The 23892-nt window shown below is 40.3% G+C and overlaps 1 protein-coding gene across 12 annotated transcripts in view; it reads left to right on the forward strand.

Annotated features, from left to right (window-relative positions):
* FRY (FRY microtubule binding protein) overlaps nt 1-23892 on the forward strand; it is a 349943-nt gene that overhangs the window by 46032 nt on the left and 280019 nt on the right. For 2 of the 12 annotated variants that reach the window (XM_089775557.1, XM_089775543.1), the window contains exon 1: nt 8125-8774. The exons of 8 other annotated variants lie outside the window; for them this stretch is intronic. In XM_089775557.1, coding sequence (XP_089631683.1) covers nt 8537-8774 — 238 coding nt within the window. In that variant the 5' untranslated portion in view covers nt 8125-8536. Of the gene's footprint in view, nt 1-8123; nt 8775-23892 lie in introns of those variants that run through there. 2 more of the 12 variants (XR_016348538.1, XM_089775544.1) reach the window with 2 other exon arrangements.

Here is a 23892-nt window from a genome sequence, read left to right on the forward strand (position 1 = left end):
CATCTGCTCAGGACTCTCCCTACACAAGCACAGGAACAGATCAACAGACCGGGGTTATTCTATCTACTACCAAAGATCCACAAACCTGGAAATCCTGGATGCTCCATCATCTTGGGCATTGGCACACTCACTGAAGGACTGTCTTGATATGTGGACTCCTCTATTCAGACCCTATGCCACCAGCACTTCCAGCTATCTCTGTGACACTACTCATTTCCTGAGAAAACTACAATGCATTGGTGATCTTCCAGAAAATGCCATCCTAGCCACCATGGAGGTAGAGGCGCTCTACACAAACATCCCAAACATAGATGGAATACAAGCTGTCAGGAACAGTATCCCTGATGATGCCACAGCACAACTGGTGGCTAAGTTCTGTGACTTTATCCTCACACACAACTATTTCAGATTCGGTGACAATATATACTTCCAAACCAGTGGTACCGGTATGGGCACCTGCATGGCCCCACAATATGCCAACATTTTTATGGCTGACCTGGAACAACGCTTCCTTAGCTCTCGTCCACTAACGCCCCTTCTCTACCTACACTACAATGATGACATCTTCATCATCTGAACACATAGAAAGGAGACTCTGGAAGAATTCCACCATGATTTCAACAGCTTCTACCCCACCATCAACCTCAGCCTGGACCAGTCTACACAAGAGAGACACTTCCTGGACACCACAGTGCAAATAAGTAACGGTCACATAAACACCACCCTATACCGAAAACCTACCGACCGCTATGCCTACCTTCATGCCTCTAGCTTCCATCCTGGACACACCACATGATCCATTGTCTATAGCCAAGCACTAAGGTACAACCGCATCTGCTCCAACCCCTCAGACAGAGACCAACACCTACAAGATCTTCACCAAGCATTCTTGAAACTACGATATCTACACGAGGAAGTGAGGAAACAGATTAACAGAGCCAGGCATGTACCCAGAAGCCTCCTACTACAAGACAAGCCCAAGAAAGAAACCAACAGAACACCACTGGCCATCACCTACAGTCTTCAGCTAAAACCTCTCCAACGAATCATCAGTGATCTACAACCCATTCTGGAAAAATGATCCCTCACTTTCACAGGCCTTGGGAGGCAGGCCAGTCCTCGCCCACAGACAACCCACCAACCTGAAGCAAATTCTCACCCGCAACTATACACTGCACCACAGTAACTCTAACTCGGGAGCCAATCCCTGCAACAAACCTCGGTGCCAACTCTACCCTCATATCTACACCAGCAACAACATCACAGGACCGAACCAGATCAGCCACACGGTCACTGGTTCATTCACCTGCACATCTACCAATATAATATACAGCATCATGTGCCAGCAATGCCCCTCTGCTATATACATCAGCCAAACTGGACAGTCCTTATGTAAAAGAATAAATGGACACAAATCAGATATTAGGAATGGCAATATACAAAAACTTGTAGGAGAACACTTCAGTCTCCCTGGACACACAGTAGCAGATTTAAAGGTAGCCATCTTTCACCAAAAATCTTCAAGACCAGACTTCAAAGAGAAACTGCTGAGCTATTGTTCATCTGCAAATTTGACACCATCAGTTTAGGATTAAACAAAGACTGTGAATGGCTAACTAAGTACAAAAGCAGTTTCTCCTCTCTTGGTGTTCACACCTTCACATCAGCTGCTAGAAGTGGGCCTCACCCTCCCTGACTGAATTAACCTTGTTATCTCTAGCCTGCATATTTATACCTGCCTCTGGAAATTTCCACTACATGAATCTGACGAAGTGGGTCTTTGCCCAGGAAAGCTTATGCTCCAATACATCTGTTAGTCTATAAAGTGCTATAGGACTCCTTGTCACTTTTGCAGATCCAGACTGCATGGATCTGTAACACGGCTACCCCTCTGATACATGAATTGGAGTGTAGGTGTGGTCTGAAATCTGTAACCCTTATATTTGTTGTTTCATTATTTTTATTATTATTTTATTATTATTCCCCAAATGCAGTAGAAACACACTGAATACACCTTCTGTATTTTATTGTATTCTGTATTGTATTTTTACACCCAAACAGTACAGTCTAATAAGAACAATGCCTATGTAAGCCTCATGTCTTCATCTTTCTATAATCATATTATTGCTCCTGACAATAGGTATAATTAATATAAAGATGTGAAATTATGCAAAGAGGCGGAGGGATTTGATCACTTTAATAAAACCTTAACTTTGTGGATGTGTATGTAACCGGAAGCAGTTCCCTAAGTCTGTGCTTATTGGAATAAAGCCCACTTTGTGAGTTATCAGTCAAGCATAGAAGACAGGGTGGTGAATGAGTGAAAAGCTGCATGTGCTGACAGCTCTGAGGCAGTCTGCAGGGAGCAGTTCCAGCCAGTTTGTTTCTTAATCTGTTTATGTCCATGCTATTCTTTGCACAGTTCTTGTAGTGAAGTCAAGATCAGCTGACCAAACTAGCATGGATGTGAGACTGTACCAATCATTATGCATGGAACATCACACTGAAATTATCACTGGTTTATATTAGCTGTGCATGAATTTTTCTTTGCACAGGAAAGACTGAAATATGAGTCAGTTTTCCTGTTAATAGGATATGTGCATATTCTAGTATCAAGAGACTTGCTACATTATGGACAGAATTTATTGTTTCTACTTTTGTCTTGTTTACTGGTAAACAAATAATAGTTTGTTAAAAAAATTAAAGGTACAAAATGTGTCAGTCAAATAATGAAGTATTTTTTAAAACTGGAGATGTTAAGCCAATTTTTCTGCTGACATAACTGCATTGTTTTCAAAGGAGTTATGTCAGAAGATAATTTTCTCTTTTACTTTCACTGTGCGTGGTTAGGGCGGGGGAGGGGAAAGACGAGGGCCATATGGAAAGCACAGATTAGTGAGTGACAAGCATTCTGTACAATGTGGGAGTGATCAGATGTGCCTTAACATTTTTTTACTTTTTATGTACATATATTTCCAAGGAAGTTTTTTTTATTTGCATGATGTATTAGAAGTAGAGAGTTCAAATATTGGTAATGGTACTCTTTTCTTATAAGATGTATATAGCCTTATTCATTCAATGATTATTGTATCCTAATGCTTACCAATTATTTGTCACTGTTTATTTCAGTCTCATCATGGATCTTTGTATTAGCTGCTTAACGGTCAATTTTCTGATTTAGTTAGCAGAGCTATAAAGTCCACATAGCCAAGCAATTCCCTGTTGTCTTGACTCTGTAAGCAGTGTAGTTATTGTAGCTAAGGGCTTGTTTATTCTTGAAATGCTACTGTAGCACAGCTGCACTGCTATAACACTTCAGTGAAAAACTACTTATACCAGTGGGAAGGGTTCTCCTGTCAGCATACATAATCCACCTTCCCAAAAGGAGGTAGAGGATATACTGAAATTGTATTTTTGTTTTGTAGTCTAGTACTGAATTACCATTCTTTTTAACTCCCTCCTACATTAGATCTTCCTGCCTTCCGCAACATTAAAAGCTATAGCAAGCTATGTAAAGTGATGTTAATTTATTGGCCTGAAATATGTTTCATAAATATGTTTTGGTTAGTTTAATCTAAATACAACTCAATTATTAAATTATTACTTAAACATATTAAGTTGTTGCCTAAGGGTGACTAAGAACAGGGCCCCATTGTGCTAGGCACTGTGTAAACACTGAGGGTATGTCTACACTTGCAGCCTATTTCGGAATAGAGCTGCAAATGTAGGCATTCGCTCTGGATTTGCACCTTCCTGTCCAGGTGCCATTTTTTGAAATTTACAAGCCCGGAATAACTGCCGGCGTCTACACGTGGCAGTGAAATGGATGTTCGAAATAAAGCCCTATTTCGAACTACCTGTTATTCCTCCTGTCATGAGGTTTAACAGTAGTTCGAAATAGGGCTTCATTTTGAATGCCCGTTTCACTGCCGCGTGTAGACGTGGGCAGTTATTCCGGGCTTGTAAATTTCAAAAAATGGCGCCCAGCTGGGAAGATGCAAATCAAGCGCAGGATATTTAAATCCCAGGCTTGATTTGCAATTCTGAATGCCTACATTTGCAGCTCTATTCCGAAATAGGCTGCAAGTGTAGACATACCCTGAGTCATAAATAGTCCCTTCCTCCAATTAAGGAGGAAGTTGCTGGGTGAGGTCATAGGAATAACACAAGCTGAGTGGACAGTGTGATAGCCACAAATGTTAGTTCCATGATTTTTTAAGGGTAGATGGGGAAGTGGCATTCCTTAAGAGGGCATCAACTAAAAGGAAAGAAAACTGATGGGAAGGTGAGCAGAGAGCGTAGGAGGGGCAGGTGCCAACTAAAACTGAGGTAAAAAGATTGTGGGGTGGGGGACTTAGAACAGACAGCCACTTAACATAGAACATAACTTTCTCTAGTTTTGACTGAACTTTATCTGAATTTTCAGAGATCCAAAGATCCCTGCTGTGGTTGCTTCTGTTCCTACTGCTTGGACTGCCTTACTGGCGCCTCGCTGCAGACCATGTGGTAGGGGAGGGAGAGAGGCACCACATGGGTTCTAGTGCCCCAGTAATTGGGTGACTAATGCCCCTTGCACAGTTCTGGGAGGCATAGGGGTGGCTCTCAGTTGCGCCCCATTTTACCTCCTCTTCCCAGTGCAGTGGTTCTTGCTTTAGCTGCTTCTGTCCCTACCAGATGGAATCTCTGGATGTTTCCTCTCTGTAACCTATGAGGTGAGGAAGAGGAGTCACCATTGGTGTCCTAGTGCCTCCAGAGTGGAAGAGGGGTTCTGCACAGTTTTGAGTGTAGGACAGTGCTGGGGGATGGGATGGCCCTAGCTGGGCCCCTTTCCCATCAGCCCCAATACTTCTGCTACTTCTGTCCTTTAGCTTTCATTTATAGAATTTTAGTTTGAAAGAAAAAATATTTTATAGAACATGAAGGAAGCAGAAGCACTTATTGTCTGCTTAGCTGATGGCACTGACTTGAGCATTTGAAGATGATGGAGAAATCTGATTCTTCTTTAGTGATTGTTCCTGTCTGGATTCCAAATGTGGGTGTGCATGTGCACATTTCAGATTAATAAGATATTAAACAACATTGAACCTAGTATAGAATCTTGAGGCCCTCTGTGTAGTGTGACGATACAAACTAAAAAAGCCATGCATTAAGGAGCAGCTAGAGAGCTTCCTGCCTGGAAAGTCCCTGTGTTTATTAAGCTCCCGTGGCAACACATGTATGGAAACTATGGAGGACCAAACCATTCAACCCCCTGTTGTTAACCTTTAGCCATGATGAAAATGTGACCATTCATTCCTACACTTAATTTTCTGTATATTAGCCTATTTTTGATCCACAACAATTCTTTGACTATTTCCCCCTGGCTACTTAGTTTCTTTAGTAACCTCTTGGGAAGGACCTTGTTGAAAGCCTTTACAAGTCTAAGGCTTAGACTACACTATATATTTGTGTCAGTATAACTACAATGCAGTCCCCAGTGTAGATGGCACTGTATCAATGGGAAGGCTTCTTCTGTCAAAATAGCTATCGCTCTTGGGGAGGAGGAGTATGTAGACTGATGGGAGAAGCTTTCCCCGTGGCATAGGTAGTATCTTCACTAAGTGCTGCAGAAGCACTGTTCCAGAAGCAATGATGCAGCTGTGCTGCTACAGTGTTGTATGTGTAGACAAGCCATAAATAAATATTTGTTTTCTTATTTTAGAATTCTTTGAACATGTCAATAAAGATCATCAGTGGTCACCAACCAGTAGATCGGGCTCTACTACTAGATCTTGGAGCCAGTGACAGGTAATCCTGTCTGGTTTGGCTAGGAGGCTATCAAGTGTGGGCATTTCAACTGCCCCTCCCCGCACTGCCCCTGCTGCTCCTGCCCTCTGCCTTGGAGTATCCCTAGGAACCTCCTGCTTGCTATGCAGGGTGGGGGAAATGGAGTGAGCAAGCCAGGCCTCCAGGAAGAGGGGAAATGAGATTTATGACTGGGGCAAGGGTTCAGGATGCAGGCTCCGGCTGGACACTGCTTACCACAGGTGGCTCCTGGGTGGTGATGCAGTGGGGCTAAGGCAGACTCACCCCTGCCCTGGCCCCGCACCACTCTCAAAAGGAGCTAGAAAACTCCTTCCATCTTAAGCCCTGTACCCTGTCCATATGTTCTGTGGAGATAGACAAGGATGGGAAAGAGGGCACCCTGACATCAGCGCCCCCTCCTCTCCCTTACCTGCCTTGCTTAGCAAGCGGGGGAGAGCAGGATGGCTCCAAGGCAAAGGGCAAGAGATGAGCAGCAGTGTGGGGAGGGGCAGCTGAAGTGCTGGCACTTGATAGCCTCTTGGCCAAACCAGTCAGGATCACCCATCAGAGGCTCCAAGATCTACCAGTAGATCCCAATCTACTGGTTGGTGACCACTGTTTTAGTAAATTTCCAGGTGTAGACAAGTCCTTCAATCCAGTCTAATCTAGATGTGACTTTGAAAATCTCAGGGTTGTTACATAGCTATTGACCTGATGGAACTGATATGTTGATCTGAGATGTAGACTTTATTTTTGAAGAACTTAAGAATAAAACAAACAGACTTTATCACTGTAGTGTTTGGTGAATGTAACAGCCAAGAGCTGTATTTATTCACTGCAGAGTTAACCCATGTAGTGATCAGGTTAGCTTAGACTGGATGCATTGCTGTATGCACGCTGCACTAAGTTGCACGACTCCATGAATTCTTTTGGAAGTGCGTTGTGAGAGAACTTGTTTGTTCTTTATAGACTTCTGTACAGAAGTGAGTCTTAGTCACAAACACAGTGAAGTAAAGCACTTCTGGCTTGGCACACTCTCGATTTCAGTCTGCAGTCTCCATTCCAACCAGTCACAAGGCATGGATTGAAGACACTGACCCATTCCAACTGTTGGCATTAATGCAACTCTCAATTTGGAAAGAAGCCAGGATCTGCAAATATCTTAAGGACCACTGCTCGTTGACTCTTAACTACCAACTTCACTTTCATCAGGCTACAGTTAAACCATCCCAGCTGTTACACTGGGATGTCAACCCATTTACTTAGTTCTGATTTTTCCTGTTATAGGTGCATTGTTTAAATAGATAATTTTAGCATCCGTGGGAGCCTTGATGAGTTTTGGATCCCCTATTATCTGAATCCAGGGATTCAATTTGTTTAACAGTTCTTAGTCATGACCCTCTTGATAAACTCTTAAATCTATCACTTTGCAAAACAATATGAAAATCCTTCTTTTGAAAGCAGAGGAAAATTTTAAAAGAAAGCAAAGAGGAACCTCTGCAGAGGCAGGGTAATCTTCTGACAGGGCCCTGTTTACCATTAGTCATATAAAGACTGGCTGTTGATATTTGTAGAATTGCTACCCTATGGCTTATTAAAAGTTATTTTTATTTCAGCTGTGCAATATCTGCTGGCTACTCTTTTCTACAAGTTTGAACTTTTCTGGCAGTCTCCAGTCACATGGTTTTGTACCGTTACTCCCATCAATTTTCAGATTTGTATCGATCCCAATAACACACGTCAGACAAATTCAGTAAATGGTTTTATGGTAAATTGCAATGATGCTGAATTTTAATGGCTTACTTTTAGTAGTGAATTTTGTCTGTGTATTCACAAACCTCTAGCTAGAAATCTAGCAAGTTTTGGGAAAGGCTGGTGTACTCACCCTTCTTTTATGACTTTCTAAAATCCAGAGCTTTTGTTGAAAAGTTTGTTGAAACTTCATGTGGTTTCACTGGCAGGGTATCCCTACTTTTGGTTAAGTGGAATGCACAGACCTTTCTTTCTGTCTGTATACGCAGGCCGGATGACAGAGGGGACAAGGGGAACAAAGGGGACAATTGCCCCATGGGCCCGATGATACAGAAGGGCCCGTGAGTCCTGGCTACTGCTACCGTGGCAGTGGCTGAAATGCTGAGCCCTTTAAATCACTGCTGGAGCACCGCGCAGCACTAGGGTTGCCAGATGGTTTCAGCAAAAATACTGGACACATTTGACATTACATCACAATCTACATTACACCTTATTTAGAACATACCAGACATTTATATTTTATATTATATACCGGACACTCAAATTGTACCTTCCTTCCCCTGACAGATACCTAGAGGGCCTGTGCTCTTTGTTTTTTAACAGCTGAGCTATAGTTGTTTAGTTTGTCATACAAATGCAATATTAATGAATTAAACTGAGAAATGCCATTGGTGAAATATGAAGTACAGTACTCCATACAGTGGCTGTTAAGCAGTTTCCCCCTCTTGTCAGCTCTTACTGCATGAGTTCAGATTTGTGGAAACTTTCCAGATATCCAAAACTTTTTAATCTAATGATTTCAGTGAATCTCCTCCCCTATGCTGTGTAACTATTGAAAGGAGGGGCTACATAGTAATTTTACACCTGTTTTAGCCCACGCCTATCAGCTTGCTGAACTTACCAAACAAGTGCAGAGTCAGGCATGAGAACATCAGATGTTGCTTGGGAGTGTAACCACTAGTTAAATAAGCCTTTAAGCAGATTTTTATTGTTTGGTTTTATGCTGGATAGCTTTACAAATCAGTCTGTTCTAATGGCAGTTGATGACAGCAGTTTGTACTCTGGGACTAAGAGTAAACTGAATTCATATCAGACTGATTATAAATCAACAAGACGGAGTAGCCTGCCACCAGACCTTCTCCTAGGAAATGACATTAAAGGAAAGTTTCAAAGAAATGTTAAGAATTTAGAACCTATACACCCAAGGCGCCTTAAGAAAAGACCTTCTATTTTTCCAGGTAGGACATACTGTGTTTACTAGTAGATTGGTGCAGTAGTTCTTTAAACTTTTAGATGATATTTGAGGAATTTGGTGATTTAAACCAACAGTTAAATGAACTGTGTTCAGTATAAAATTTATGTACAGGTATTGTCTAAGATAAATCACACAATAAATATGGCTGTTTGAAGTACAACAGCAGGGCATGCATCAGTCTAAACTTTAAAAAAACAGCATTATTTGGGGAAGTTGTTTTCATATTGTTTGCTTGTTTTCTTTATGCTTACCATTTAAAAATAATCTATAAGCATTGTAATACATGGAACTCTACATTTACTCAGTCTGATTTACAAAGAGCCCAACTAATTAATTAATTAAGTATGATACTAAGATATCCAACTTGCACTTTTAATTATTTCAGTGTCTTTTCTTTTGTGGGAATGTGGGAAAAGCATGGACTTGTTCAGTGAAGCTGGTGGTTTTTATGAAGCCAGAAATTAACGCCATTAAATACTCAAACGCATGCTTTGAATTCCTGTCTTGCATTGGAGCCTGAAGATGTTTGTAGTAATTGATTCCGTTTAACTTCTGGTTGTTAACATTTATGAGCAAGCTAGATCTGTATATTTCATTCAGAATAAATATATACTCCTAAAATCTATAAATAGTGTCTAAAATAAGCAAGACATTAAGATGAAAATATTGAGGCATCTATTGCAGAGCAGTGTTTTAAGCAAATATGTGACTTTTTAACCAGAAGGATTTAAAACAATAGAAAAAAATCTGTATTCATTTTTATTCCTGTAGAAATGGAGGTGTATCACAGTGAAATGATCAAAGCAAATACAATCCTTGTTCTGAGGAACGTAACTTGTTTCAGAAAAATATGTATCTTATTTTCAGTTGAAAAAATTGAGATTGATTTAAGTTCTGTAATCTTTTTGTGGGACTGGTGCTATAATTCAGACATTTAAAGAGCAACTACTGAGATTTTGATATTTAAACTTGTGGGGTGTTTCATTAGAGTCTGCTAGACCTATAACAGAACCAGAGGCAAAACGTGCACATAGGGTGAGCTGAAATAGTTATGATAGGAGCTCAGTAAGAGAAAGGACAAACAGATGCCAGAGAAAAGTGTAAGTTGCTCAGGGTTTAGAACAGGGAGCTGCAATCACCTGTACCTGCAGGTAAATATAGTGGCAGCCTGCCAATGGCTAACCCTGGCAAACTACCACCATTTTATTGCCCACCCCTGGTTTAGATTCTGAAAATCGAGCTATAAAAATGATGGGGAGGAGGGCAAGTTCCCACTTTAAAATCAGTTAGGAAGCATTTGAACATTAAAGGAAATAGTGCCCTCTTCCTCCTCTTTTTCTGCCCCTTTTATTTTTCTCTTAAAAACTGCATTTCCTCTAATAGTTTGTCAGGTGATTCAGGCATGCCCTGTAGCTGTACCACTTCCCAGTGCCTGAACCGGTTTTTCCTGAGGTGGTGGTGTGATTGTCAATATGTAGTCTGTCTTATCTTCCCTTTCTTTTGTTTCTATCTATCCTTGTGCTTTTTTTTCTTGCCTTTGTTGTATTTTCTTGTTCCCCCCTCTTTCTCTCCCTCCCTCCCTCTTTCTCATTGCACCTCTTTTTTGCTCTTCCTTGTCTACAAACATTTTTCATTTGGATGTAACCATACCCCGCTGGCTTTCCCTTCCATCTGACCTGGCCTTATTCTCTTTTAAAAATGAGTAGTCCTGTGGACCTTTTGAGACTAACAAATATGTTGGTCTCTAAGGTGCCACAGGACTACTCATTTTTAAAGTTATAGACTAACACGGCTACTCCTCTGAGACATATTCCCTTTTGTCCGTTCAGCTTTCTTCATTTTAGGCCATCCCCTCATCCCATCCAGAGTGATCCTGGACAAAAGACTACACTTTCTAATGCCACTGTATTATTTACCCTTCCTTGAGTAAAATCATTTACATCACCATTTGTTTTCACAAGATTTGTGCTATCTCAGATTTGAATATTCTAAAATGCTTTTGTGCCTCTGGAATTCTACCATAATACTTATGAAATGCACTGCAGCAACTTTACAGTACACAGTGACTAAAGGCAGTGCAAATTGCTCCAAGCTGTAGGTGAAGTGGGGAAGAAAAATGGGGACTGTTCTCTCATCTGGAACTTCATTCTAGATACACAATTTTCAGTTGTTAAATTTTTAAAATTAATCTACTGTAATAAAAAATGTAAAAGCCTTATAGACTTCTCTCATTGTTACTAATGAATCCTAGTCACATATGCTAAGAAGATTGTGACTGATGTAAATATAGAAATAGAATGGAAATATTATTCTATTGGTGGTTCAAATGTTTTACAGTCCTGAATTTTTGAAGTGTTTCCCAGACTTTGGAAACCTGGATGCTCCAATCAAGAAAGTAAAATAAGGTGTATCCCCTCGCTCCAGCCTCTTATGTTATATTTTTAATTTAAGCATATTCCACATCTTCTCCTTCCCTTCTTCCTTAGCTAATCCTTCACTCCTCCCCATACCCCAAGGTTCGTGATATGTGTAGATATCATAAGCTCACCAACTGGGGTCGGGGCAAAGAGGGCAGTTGCTCTGGGGCCTGGTGATTCAAAGGACCCAAGGCTTTGGCCCCGATGCTGCCAAAGTAGCAGCAGTGGAGGCTAGAACCCTGGGCCCTTTAAATTGCTGCTAGAGCACTGCTCACTACAGGCAGCACTAAGGGCTGAGGGAGGGGTTCGCTGCGCTCCTGGCAGTGCTGTGGGCAAGTTGCCCTTTGTCCTCACCCCTTGTGGGAGTATAGAGCCGTGCTCTCCCCCCCCCCCCACACACTTTGCCCAAGAGTCCACATGGCTGTGCGGAATGCTCATAATATAAACTTTCCTTCCTTCCTTATTTATTTTGAGCTGTGAAATAAGTAACAATGATGACATGTAAAGGCGCATATAAGTTATCATCACTTAAGATGAATGGGGCACTTCATACACTAGCTCTCTTGTTCTCATTTTAGTCACAATCGTAAGAACTAGAGATTAAAAAAAAATGAAAACTGAAATTCTGACATACTTTCCTTCTGCCACCAAAAGTAGTTTTTCACTCACACCTGAGCAGAAGCACCCTATACTTTGGGAAACATCTGTTTATTGGATGTACTTGTTGGTTGCAGGATAAGGGGGGAGCAGTGTGGTGCAGAGGAGAACATTGCTTATCACAAGTAAAAGTGATCAAGGAATAAAATGTATTAAGACACTTTTTTTTTTTTTTTTTAAGCAACTGATTTTTCAGTTCTTTGAAATTCAAACTTCTGGGACAGTAGGCATTTTTGCATGCAAAACCCCCATTGGCTTCACTGTGAATTAAGGACCATATCCAAAGTAATGAAAGTCAGAGTATATATATATGTATATATATATATATATATATGGACTTGTGTTTATCTTTCTATTTTAGGAGTTTTATATTGCTGTCAGTTATCATAATATCTGAGCACCTCTCATGTAAAATCAGTAGCAGTAGAGGAATTCTTAATAGATTTCATTGAGTTTCTGATTGTTCTTTCTTCTCAGAGTAAAAGCTGTGCCTGGGGTGGGGTTTTTTATGGTTCAGTTTTGTTTGATTTATTATTTATTTAGGTGATTTGGAGTGGGAATGAGCATTGATGGATAAAAATGCTGCCTGCCCTTCAGTAATGTTATACACCTAAGAAAGTATTAGTTAATTCATAAATCTTTCACTGGCATTGACAAATGATTGATCAAAGTAATAGATTTGCTAAACACAAGAATGATACTATTTAATTTGCAGAATTGCTTTTCTGTGCTTGTGTCTTTAATTCAAGAGTAAATCTAATGATCATATCAGTGACAGAGTAATAATGATTACAGGAAAACCCAGTATTAAATCCACCATGTATATTACAAATCCTGACTGGCAACACTGCTCTGAATATTAATCTAGCAGGCTGCGTCTAGACTGGCATGATTTTGCAGAAATACTTTTAACGGAAAAGTTTTTCCGTTAAAAGTATTTCCACAAAAGCGCGTTCAGATTGGCACGGATGCTTTTGTGCAAAAAGTGCTTTTGCGCAAAAGCATCCGTGACCAGTCTAGACGGGATTTTGCACAAGAAAGCCCCGATCGCCATTTTAGCCATCGGGGCTTTTTTGTGCAAAACAGCTCTTCCCTGTCTACACTGGCTCTCTTGAGCAAGTATACTTGCGCAAGAGGGCTTTTTCCCGAGCGGGAGCGTGAAAGTATTTGCGCAAGAAGAACTGATTTTCTACATTACAAAGTCAGTGCTCTTGCGCAAATTCAAGTAGCCAGTGTAGACAGCTAGCAAGTTTTTGCGCAAAAGCTTTTGTGCAAAATCTTGCTAGTCTGGATGCATCCACAGTGTCTGAGTGTGTGATAATAAAGAATATAGTGTTACAAAGACTCTCCTACCCGTTCTGAGAACTGTTAACGTATAGTTTGTCATGTAAGACAGTCATGAGTGATTATAATTAAGCTTTTACAGTTAACATCTATTATTATGGATGGAGGAGTTCATGCCCTAAGAGCTATTAGTTCAGTATGAACAGATATGAGCTGACAGGACTATTTCTATATACTAGCCTTTGATGCAGCCTTTGTCTGGAGATTATTTTATCAAAAATTAATGGTGTGTTACCTTGTTTTGAAGATAAATGGTAAATTCTGAATTAAGAATCTATAAAAGCCATGGGTACTTTGACATCACTTAGAAAGGAGTGATGTCATGTCTCAACTTGAAGTCATGTGGTATATGAAGCCCTGAGGAGGGTAGTTGATATCAAAACATCTGTTGAGTTAGTCATTTTTCTAGCTTTAAAGATTCTAACCAAATAAAAGGTGCGTAATGTAATGTACTATGCAGTCTGTATGAAGGGGCACCTAGTATGCATTCAGCACATCTTATATTCTTATGATCTCGGAAACATGCAGACAACAGACTTGTGTCATGTGAAGACAAAGAATAAAACAAATAAATGTCAGTTTTAAAGTTTCTGGTAGGAATGGGTAAGAGTAAAGAACTAATGGTTTAACTGATAAGGAGATGTTTATTGGTTAACCGTGTCAGTTAACACGCAGCAAATTCACCTCCTATCCACAGGAGCCAGGCAGGCAAGGGCTGCCAGCTTCGCTCCCATCTCCTCTCCTGGAGAGATTTCACTGCCACAGTGAAGCCTCCTCCTTCAGGAGTGGTGCCAGGTGGACAAGAGCTACCTGCTCCATTCCAGAGGAAGTGACTTCACTGCAGCAGCGAAGTCACCTCCCTGGGAATGGGGCTGGTGGTCCTTCTCCCAAGGAGGCTTTGCTCTGGGCTCTGCAATATAAAGCTAAGCTTTATGTTGTAGAGACCACAACGCGGGTTATGGCGTAACCACTGAGATTTTTAGCAGTTACACAGTTACCCTATTACTCAATTTTTAGTATCCCTACTTTCTACCTTGTCATTCCTAGCGTTTATTCTCTGTAGGACAGATTTTAAAAAGTGCTCAGCAACCATGCCCATAATGAACAGCTGTGGAGTGATTGGCAGCTCTTAGGCCTTTAAATAGGAATTGAATTCCATTGAAATCTGGCTCTAGAACTTTTGGTAACACCTTATGGTGACTTTGTTTAAACCTCTTAGTATGTGCAGCCTTAAATGCTGATGGACTAACTTGTTTGTTTGGGAAGAGAGAAGAAGCAGAATAGGAAGTGTCTGCCTCTCCCAGGATTAGGCATGCCTCCATAACATACTTGTCTCTATGACTCAGGCTTCGTTTTCACTGCCAGAAGGGGTGTGGTTTTTTTTTACTGTGGGCTAATTTAACATGTGATAGCTATCCCAGTGTAAATACATAGTGGTGACAAGGAACTATGGTTTTACCACTAGTTAAACTAGGCAAGGCCATTCATGGGTGGAGATCTAGTGTACTCACCTAGCTAAATCTCAGTAAAAATTACATGTGCATTGTAGGGATGTTAAGTATCGGTTAATTGAATAGTTGAGTAAGCTTAAGAATTCTTATCGCTTACTCAACTATTCTATAGTCCCCGGGGAGGGGAGAGGGAAGGGAGGGTTTGGCTGGCAGCCACTGCGCTCCAACCTCACTCCTGAGGATTGCCCTGCCACTCCGTGCTACACGTGGCGTGGAAGGGCAGGACTCGGGTATTTCTGGAGTGGGACAGACCTCCACTTTGTGCTGTGTCAGTGTCAGATGCAGCCTTGCCACCAAGTCCAGGCCCTGGAAGTGGGGAAAGGAGCTGCAGGATGATCTCCCTCCTCCAGGCAGCCAGGAAGTATAATGAAATCAAATTGCCCTGTTTGCTGTTTTAAAATCATTGCTTAGATTGAAATCAGTCTATCCTCATTCTCTTCCTCTTTCTCCCCTCCAAAATTGGTAAGGTACTGAAGTAGTTCATATGCTTCAGTTTATAGCTGGGAAACTGAGGCATACAAAGTTTGTGACTTATCCACATGTTCACAGCAACACTTTGAAAGAGTAAAAAGTAGAACCAAAATCTCCTGACCCAAGACAAGGATTGCCAAATGTCTAATCCTACAAACCCATAGACTCTTGCCCCTTCCCTTCCCTGAAGCCATGCCCCTATCCTGCCCTTCACTGAGGCTCCACCCCCTGTTCACTCCATCCCCTCTCCCTCAGTCACTCGCTTTCCCCCATTTTCACTCACTTACACCAGGCTGGGGCAGTGGGTTGGGTTGCAGGAGGGGGAGTGGGCTGTGGGAGGGAGTTTGGATGTGGGAGAGGATGAGGGATTCAGGCTCTGGGAGATAGTTTGAGTGTGGAAAAGTGTATGGGCTTGGCTGGGGCAGAGGCTTGGGTTGCAGGCTCTGGACTGGGGCTAGTGGTTGGGGTGTGGGAAGAAGTAAGGGTGGGGACGGTACTTACCTCAGGAAGCTCCTGACAGCATCCAATACATCCCTCTGGAGGTGGCGGTTGGAGGAGGCCCAGGAGTCTCCACGTGCCGCTGCCTTCAGGCACTATCTCTACTGCTCCCATTGGCTGGGAACACTTGGGACAGGGATATCACATGGAGACTGCCTCTGCCTCCTCCTTCCAGTCTGCTCCCCCCCCCACCCTCCGTCAGAAAGGACCGTGCCCACCATTTCCTGAAGTGGTGCGGAGTGACTGCAGCCAGGAAGTGTGCCTTTGTTTCACTGCGCTGCCAGACTGTTTGTGCCCACAATCTCCTAGTTTGGCTGAAGTGGCCTCCAGGACACAGGGTGAGATTTCAGGAGAGTCTCAGAGAACTGGGAGGGTTGGCAACCCTACCCGAGACTCATTATCCTGTAAGCATTTTATAGCTAAACTTGCTGCTAAAGGAAGAAAAATGTGCTAAATTAACTGATACTTTTCATGTTTTGTTAGTTATTTCATAGTAAACTTGGTTTAACTCAAACCATTTTCTTTTCTGTTTTAGTCCTGTTCCAAAATTGCTAAATTGATGTGTGTGTGTCACAATTTTATAAATAAGCATCTGAATAAATGGCAGCTATTCTCAATTTGATGTTTTCTGTGAATAAAACTTTTGCATTTTATCTTACGCATGTTTTATTTTTTGCACTCGCATATTCATATGCATTTCTTCTTCATCGTTTTAAGCCTTTGCCATTGCTTTTTTACATAATTTGTTCAGAAAGGGTGGGCCTGTGTGTAGGTCCTTGTGTTCACGAGCCCAAAATGATGTTATTCAATATAGGAGAAGTCTTGTGACTTTTTTCACAACTTTGGGAGACTAGGCCTGAGGGGTCCTTGGTGTGCTCTGTGTCGGGTGTCTGTACACCTCAGATCAGATCCACACAGACAAATCACCCAGAACAGGCTTTATTCTGTAAAGAACAGAGAACAGAATTAAAGTCAGCCGCCTCCTCTCTGCTTGCTGCCTACATGCTCACAGCTCAGTCAGTGCTGAGACCCTGCTGGGGGCAGAGGGTGAGTTCTGGCAGGAACCAGGAAGTTCTCCCAACTTGCCACAGTTTGAAGTCCCAAGGGCTGCTCCTGAAGCACACTGGACCATGGACTACACGTGATTTTAAGGAATGCTTTATTTTCTAAATCTAAATAGGTCTGATGTAAGATATGATTGTCAAACTTGTTTTCTTTTTTGGTTCATTGGTATTACTGCTTTTGGTGCTTATGGACAATATAGATAGATCACTTGATCTTCCATTAGGCTTATGGTGAAGATGGTACCACCTTGTCTGTGGGCTGTGTTTGGAACCTCAAGGAGGCTCTCCATTTCCACTTGAGAATTAGCCTGAAGATGAAGGAAAAAATACAAGAATTGCCACTATGGCTACTATTTACCTTGCTTATTTGCATCATATAGTTTCCCTTTGTTCTAGTGTCATTCTTTCTTATTACTGGTGCTAAATCACATTTTTTTAGGCCAATATAGTAGGGCTGTGAAAAAAAGGCAATTAGATAGGCAGTGGGCTATATCCCGTCTGGTTTAGATTCATCCTCATGGTGGTGGAAGGAAGCTTCAAGGAGCCACTTTTAACTCTGGCTCTCAGCATGGATTTGCTTTCCAACATAACATAAATTAGTCTTGGCGCTAGAATACAAAAAAAGAGTCTGGCCCAGTAATATGTTTTCATTGTTTGACTTTGAATAGTGTTTTAGCTAGAGGATAATGATTGAAAAGTGTACTGTAACTTTTATTTAGTGCTTATATAGAATGTATTTCCTTTGATTGAAGTATGTAGTTTTTTGTATATAACAAAATAGCCCTTCATTTTGAAGAAGACTTTTAAATGAATGTTTGCTACTGCTTTTTTCTTCAAGAGGCTCCTGTTTAAATAGAATATGCATATAAATGGAAAATGACAATTATAGCTCTAGAAAGGTCTTAAAAATTAGACAGAAGCACACAGGAATTTGAAACAAAAACATAGAAAACATTTAAAAATAAACCAGCCATACTCTTATTAAGGTTAAATAATAATTGTAATTAATTTCAAATGCAATAAACATAGTATTTAGTAGGCATAAATATTTACAGTTTTTAAGAAGTCTGTTAAGAAGTCCAATTCTAAGACAATAAAATCTGTTTTTCCCATCTCTTTGTTCCTGATGTACATTAGATGGGAGATTCCATATACATTCTCTTTGTCCCCATAGTAGTGTTGTCATGTTAATATGACTGAAAATATGTTGGAATTACATTTTTATAGAGCTAAAAAACTCTGTAGCATTTCATTGAATATCAAAAATATTCAGCTCTCTCAATTTTAAAGGAATATTTCTGGAGCTATCAAAACACTTAAGGCAAACAAAATGCTTTTTAAAGAAGTAGATTTAAGGGTTATCTTAGTGCTGCTTGTTTAACCTTCTTCCTAACCTTAGTGGTTTGTCCTTTGTTTTTCTGTGTTTTTTAAAATGTGTGATTCTTATCTAATCTATGTGTATAGTGAGGGAAAAATTTAGCTTCTATGCCTCATGTTGACAGTTGCATAGATCTATATACTACAAGTTAATCATTTGGTATTTACTGTTTGTATAGTACTTACTTGTAGGTCTGCTGTATGTATATGGTAGGTAGCTATCTTATCAGAGCTGTAGATCACTCACATGACCTTGTACCTTCAATAAGGACACAGTATATAAAGCTTTATCCAAGTTAAGTAACCAAATGATCTTATAACCCTACGAATACAAATTTTTAGTATTTTCTTTTTTTTTAGTTCAGTGTATACTACCTCCCTCAAATGTTAAGCTAGGGTTTCAAGAATTTCTAAAAATACTAGATTTTGTATTTTCAAAAAGAAATGCACAAATAAAATGCAGTGCTAAATAAAAATTCTCTCTCTTTAGGTTCAAATAATTCTTTGCTTGTATTTTAATAAACATATTAAATGTGTAATAGAATCTGTGCTAATTTTACAGACTGCTCAGAAAAAAAGTTACTGGAGTTAGCTGGAAGGATAGCTGTATTGTTTGTCAAAGTAAATATGTTCTGACGTAGTTGCATGAAGAAGCCTGAACAGTACCTATTGTTTATTGATAATACCTACAGATCTATCTGTCTCACTTTTAAAATGAGGAAAAAGTTAAAAAAACCAGTCTTGTAGCACTTTAAAGACTAACAAAACAAGTAGATGGTATCATGAGCTTTCATGGGCAAGAAGTGGGTTTTGCCCATGAAAACTCATGATACCATCTACATGTTTTGTTAAAGTGTTACCAGACTATTTGTTGATTTTTTTCTAAGTTTTTCCTGTTACAGACTAACTCGGCTACCCCTCTGAAACTTTTAAAATGAGCAGAGTTCACCAGCTCTATCACACGTGCTGAAAGGCCTTATTCCTGCAAAACCATGATCAGTTTGGAGAAAAAAAATTGTTTTGTCAGTTGATTGGTTAATCGACTACACTGTTACATCCCTAGTCCTGATAAATACCCAGAAATAGTCTACTTGCAGATGCTGACTTAAATGGAAAAGATTTTTAATGTAGGCCAGTATTATCAACATAGACCCAGAAGCATCTTCTGTTAAGTCCATACTTAAATACACATGAACCTCCATACTCCCCGTGTCCCTATTACAAGAACACCTGTGGTACAGACTCTAGTAGATGGAGGAGGAAGTGACTCTGCATGTTGACTCTCCCTCTCCACCTCAGCTGGGGGAACAGCAGCACAGCAAGGTGCTTTTTCCCCACTGCTCCTATAATAGACAGGGTGGTGACAGAGAGTGACAGGGAGCATAGAGCAATGTGTGCCCCTGGGAGCAGGATGCCAGGTAAGTACCCCACAACATCCCCCTCAGGCCCAGACCCTGCAGTGCTCTCCCTGGCCTGTCTAATTCTTTAATCTGGCATACCCCATTTCCCAGGATTGCCAGATCAAAGAGGTTCAAGTGTACCTATTTCATTAGGCTTCAATTGGAGCATTATGTCCCCTGTTCTGGGCACCACATTTCAAGAAAGATGTGGAGAAATTGGAGAAGGTCCAGAGAAGAGCAACAAGAATGATTAAAGGTCTGGAGAACCTGACCTATGAAGGAAGACTGAAATAATTAGGCTTATTTAGCTTGGAAAGGAGAAGATTGAGGGGGGCCATGATTGCAGTTTTCAAATATCTAAAAGGGTGTCACAAGGAGGAGGGAGAAAAATTGTTGTTCTTGGTCTCTGAGGCTAGGACAAAAAGCAATGGGCTTAAACTGCAGCAAGGGAGGTTTAAGTTGGACATTAGGAAAAACTTCCTAACTGTCAGGGTGGGTAAATGCTGGAATAAATTGCCTAGGGAAGTTGTAGAATCTCCATCTCTGGAGATATGTAAAAGCAGGTTAGATAGACATATATCAGGGATGATCTAGACAGTATTGGGTCCTGCCGTGGGGGATAGGGGACTGGACTCAATGACCTCTCAAGGTCCCTTCCAGTTCTAGTGTTCTATGATTGGAAAAATCTATTTGTGTGTTCTCTTCTAAATTAATTGCATTGTCAGGAGATCAGAGTTTCTCTTACAAATGCTGGTAATTATTTAGCTTAATTTGCATAATTCTTCATCCCGTATCTTTTAAAAGTGGGAATAGAGTAATAATAAAGTTTGCTTGTGTTCATTAAATTTATCACCCTGTGAAATCTCACTTCAAGTACTAAAAGCGTTTGAATATTATCAGTAATTTAAAAATAAATAACCTGAAAATATGTTGAACACAATCCTGAAAGAAATATCCCAGCCCCTGAAAATAACATATATTGTGTATTGGGTGAGTAAAAAAAGCTGTGCAGAGAGTTATTGCAGAGCAACTAGACAGGGGAGAGTTCATATATGTAAGTTTTCAATTTCTGCACACTTGAGCTCCTATGCTGGTCCCAAGTGGGGCTGAACAACATGCTGTGGGAGCTACTGTCCTGAAAGTGCAGTAATTGCTTTTCCATGACATCAGAAAAGGTTGCCAAATACTGAGTCCATTCTATCTCTTGGTTTTTTTTAAATTAACCTTTTTCAGCAGTTTCTTTGGGTGTTTTTCATTCCTGGTCACTGGTGGCAAGGAAGCACTTCTGCTTATCACCAAAGGTTGAGGGGTATAGGTGCCATATTTCTGTTGTATAGGAACTTCCCAGTTTAAAATAAAAATTACCGTATGGTTAGGCAGGAAGCAGTGGAGGGAGATATTTTTGCCTAGTGGATCTTCCTTCTTCCTGACCAAACTCCAGAATGGTGATTTGGGGCTGTTTGACCATTCTTGGTTGACAACATGTACATTTCCTATACAGGCACCCACTTACCTGTATTGTCCAGAGATGTACTAAACATCTTTTGAATCATTGCCATAAACCCAATTGGGTGGGATGAAGTCTTTAAGAAAGATGTAGGTGACTATATGACTTGATGTAGTGTTTTGTCACGATAATGGCTGGCTGGGACATAACCTAACATTCAATGAAGGTGCCAACAGCTCTTTGTGTGTATAGATTCTTGTGTTAGTACCCTTCCTATCTAATTGCTATCCTATGATCCTTATCTGCTTCTTTTAACTATCCAATCTTTAGGTGCCTATAAGTTACTAGTTTTGCCTACTTGTTTTTCCCTTTGATATTTTCATACCCTCTGCTCCTTGTTTCCCGCCCCTTTCCTTTTTTTTCTTCCCCCTTCTCCCCTATTTATTTTGGGTCTGCACATCCTAAACTCAAAACTCCAGTCATCTGAAGAAGTGGCTGTGTCCATGAAAGCTCATAATACCATTTACATGTTTTGTTGGTCTATAAAGTGCTACCAGGCCATTCGTTGTTTTTCAAAAATTAATAGTGATTAATCGCAGTTTTAATCACATTAATTAGAATACCAGTTGAAATTGTTATTTTTTTATTTAACTACAGCACAGAATACAAAGTGTATGGTGTTCATTTATAATATATAATACAATATAATTAATTATAATATATTTATCTACTGCATAAATGTCATTTGTTGCCATCTTCACTTTGTGATTCTGACAGTCCGCAAACTGTACGCCACATTGTTGCGGAATGCCGAACATGAAAATTTATTGGTTCACTGGAGGATATCCCCAACCAACCAGCAACGCTGTTCACTGTCTGGAGAGTTTGGACGTCCAACTTTGATGAAGAAATACAGCATTGAACGCGACATTAGAAAGAAGAAAATTTATATTATTATTATTATTACAAATATTTGCACTGTAAAAATGATAAACAAAAGAAACAGTATTTTTCAATTCACCTCGTACAAGTGCTGTAGTGCATTCTCTTTTTTATGAAAGTGCAATTTAAAATGTAGATTTTGTTACATAACTGCAATCAAAAATAAAACAATGTAAAGCTAGAGCCTACAAGTCCACCCAATCCTACTTCCTGTTCAACCAGTTGCCAAAATAAATGTTTGTTTACATTTACAGGATATAATGCTGCCTCTTATTTAGTGTCACCTAACATGGTACTTTTGTAGCTGGCATTGCACAATATTTACATGCAGGATATGTTAAAGCATGAAAAAGCATACAAATGTTTATCCACTGTTCCATAGGACATAACTTCCACATTGATTGCACTCATTTAAAACATTAATTAAATTTATGATCAAATAACTTGTATATATCCTGTTCTGTTTACCTGCATTCTGCCATATAGTCCATGTTATAGCTGTCTCAAATAATGACCCAGCATGTGTTTTCATTTTAAGAACACTTTCACTGCAGCTATGACCATGCAAAAAGAAGGTACTGTTGGGATATTTAAAAATGAATAGGGGTCTGCGATGACTATACATTAATGGTAAGGAGTTCAGCCACAGTAGGCATTACCCTTGAACATGCTCTTTCCCTTTGTTTTTGCAGCCTAGAAAAATAGATAAGCATGCAGCTGCTCTTCTTTGTGGTATCTTTTGCTTATCCTCACTGGTTCTGTATAAATATCTTCAGGGTTAAATTTCTTGTAATCTCTGTAACATGCTGATTTAGAAAGTTTGTAGTGTAAAAAAGTGTGATTCAATTAGAAATTCTGTAAATAGTAATTAGCGGTGTTTATAATTCTGTTCATTATTAATATTTATTTTATGGGAGTTAACCTTACTAAATAGGTTTTAGGAAAAGTAGTGATAAGTGTGTGAATTAACATACTAAAATAGATAAAAGGAATTAATTGGTGCCAATTTGTTGCCACTCAGACGTGTTGAATGCCCAAAGTAAACGTGCGTGGGAAATAAAGAAGTTCTGTTTACCCCATCCGCTCCTAACAGGTTCCAATGTGAAATTTCTAAAGACAGCTACAGCTCTCAATTCAAGGTTTAACTATCTCAAGTGCTTTCCAAAATCTGAGAGAAATGAGGTGTGGAGCATGGTTCCAGTGGTCTTAAAAGAGTAACACTGCAGAAATTTTAGAACTTTAACCTCCAAAAGGGAAAACCAACCTTGAGATGAGACAAATGAACATGTGTTGGTCCACACTGCTTTGGATCGTTATTGAGCAGAACCTGTCATCAGCATGGACTAGGGATGTTAAAATGCATGTAATTAAGTAACTGTGTAACCACTGAAATTTTCAGCCATTACATAGTTGCATGCAGGTGGCAGTCGGCTCCCTGGGAACCAGCGTGCGTGGGAAGCCGGCTTTTAATCTTGCTCTCCATATGTACCCTGTCCCATACTGTTACACTTTCACATCCCTAAAAGTCTCGGAGGGGTGGCCGTGTAAGTCTGTAATATAAAAAAAAATTAAAGAACGAGTGGTCCTGTAGCACCTTAGAGACTGAGAAACGGGTCTTCATATGCAAATTTGACACCTTCACACAGGGACTGAACAAAGACGTTACTGGGTGGGCCAGTTAGTCTTTAAGGGTATGTCTACACAGTAAATTTATTTTGAAATAACAGCAGTTATTTTGAATTTGGTAAACCTCATTCCACGAGGAATAACTCCAAATTCGAAATAGCTATTTTGAAATAAGTGCTGTGTAGACACTTATATTGAAATAGGGGGCCTCCAGCCTTCCATGGGTGTCCTGGTGGCCACTCCAGCCTCAACCAAAAACACTCCTCTCCCTCCCCCCTCCCCAGAACCCTTAAAGGGGTTGATTCTGGCCACAGTGCCTATGCCAGCCACAGGGCCTGTGCCAGCTC

Source organism: Pelodiscus sinensis, chromosome 1 (genome assembly GCF_052426305.1).
Source record: "Pelodiscus sinensis isolate ZL-2025 chromosome 1, ASM5242630v1, whole genome shotgun sequence".
Classification (NCBI taxonomy): domain Eukaryota; kingdom Metazoa; phylum Chordata; order Testudines; family Trionychidae; genus Pelodiscus; species Pelodiscus sinensis.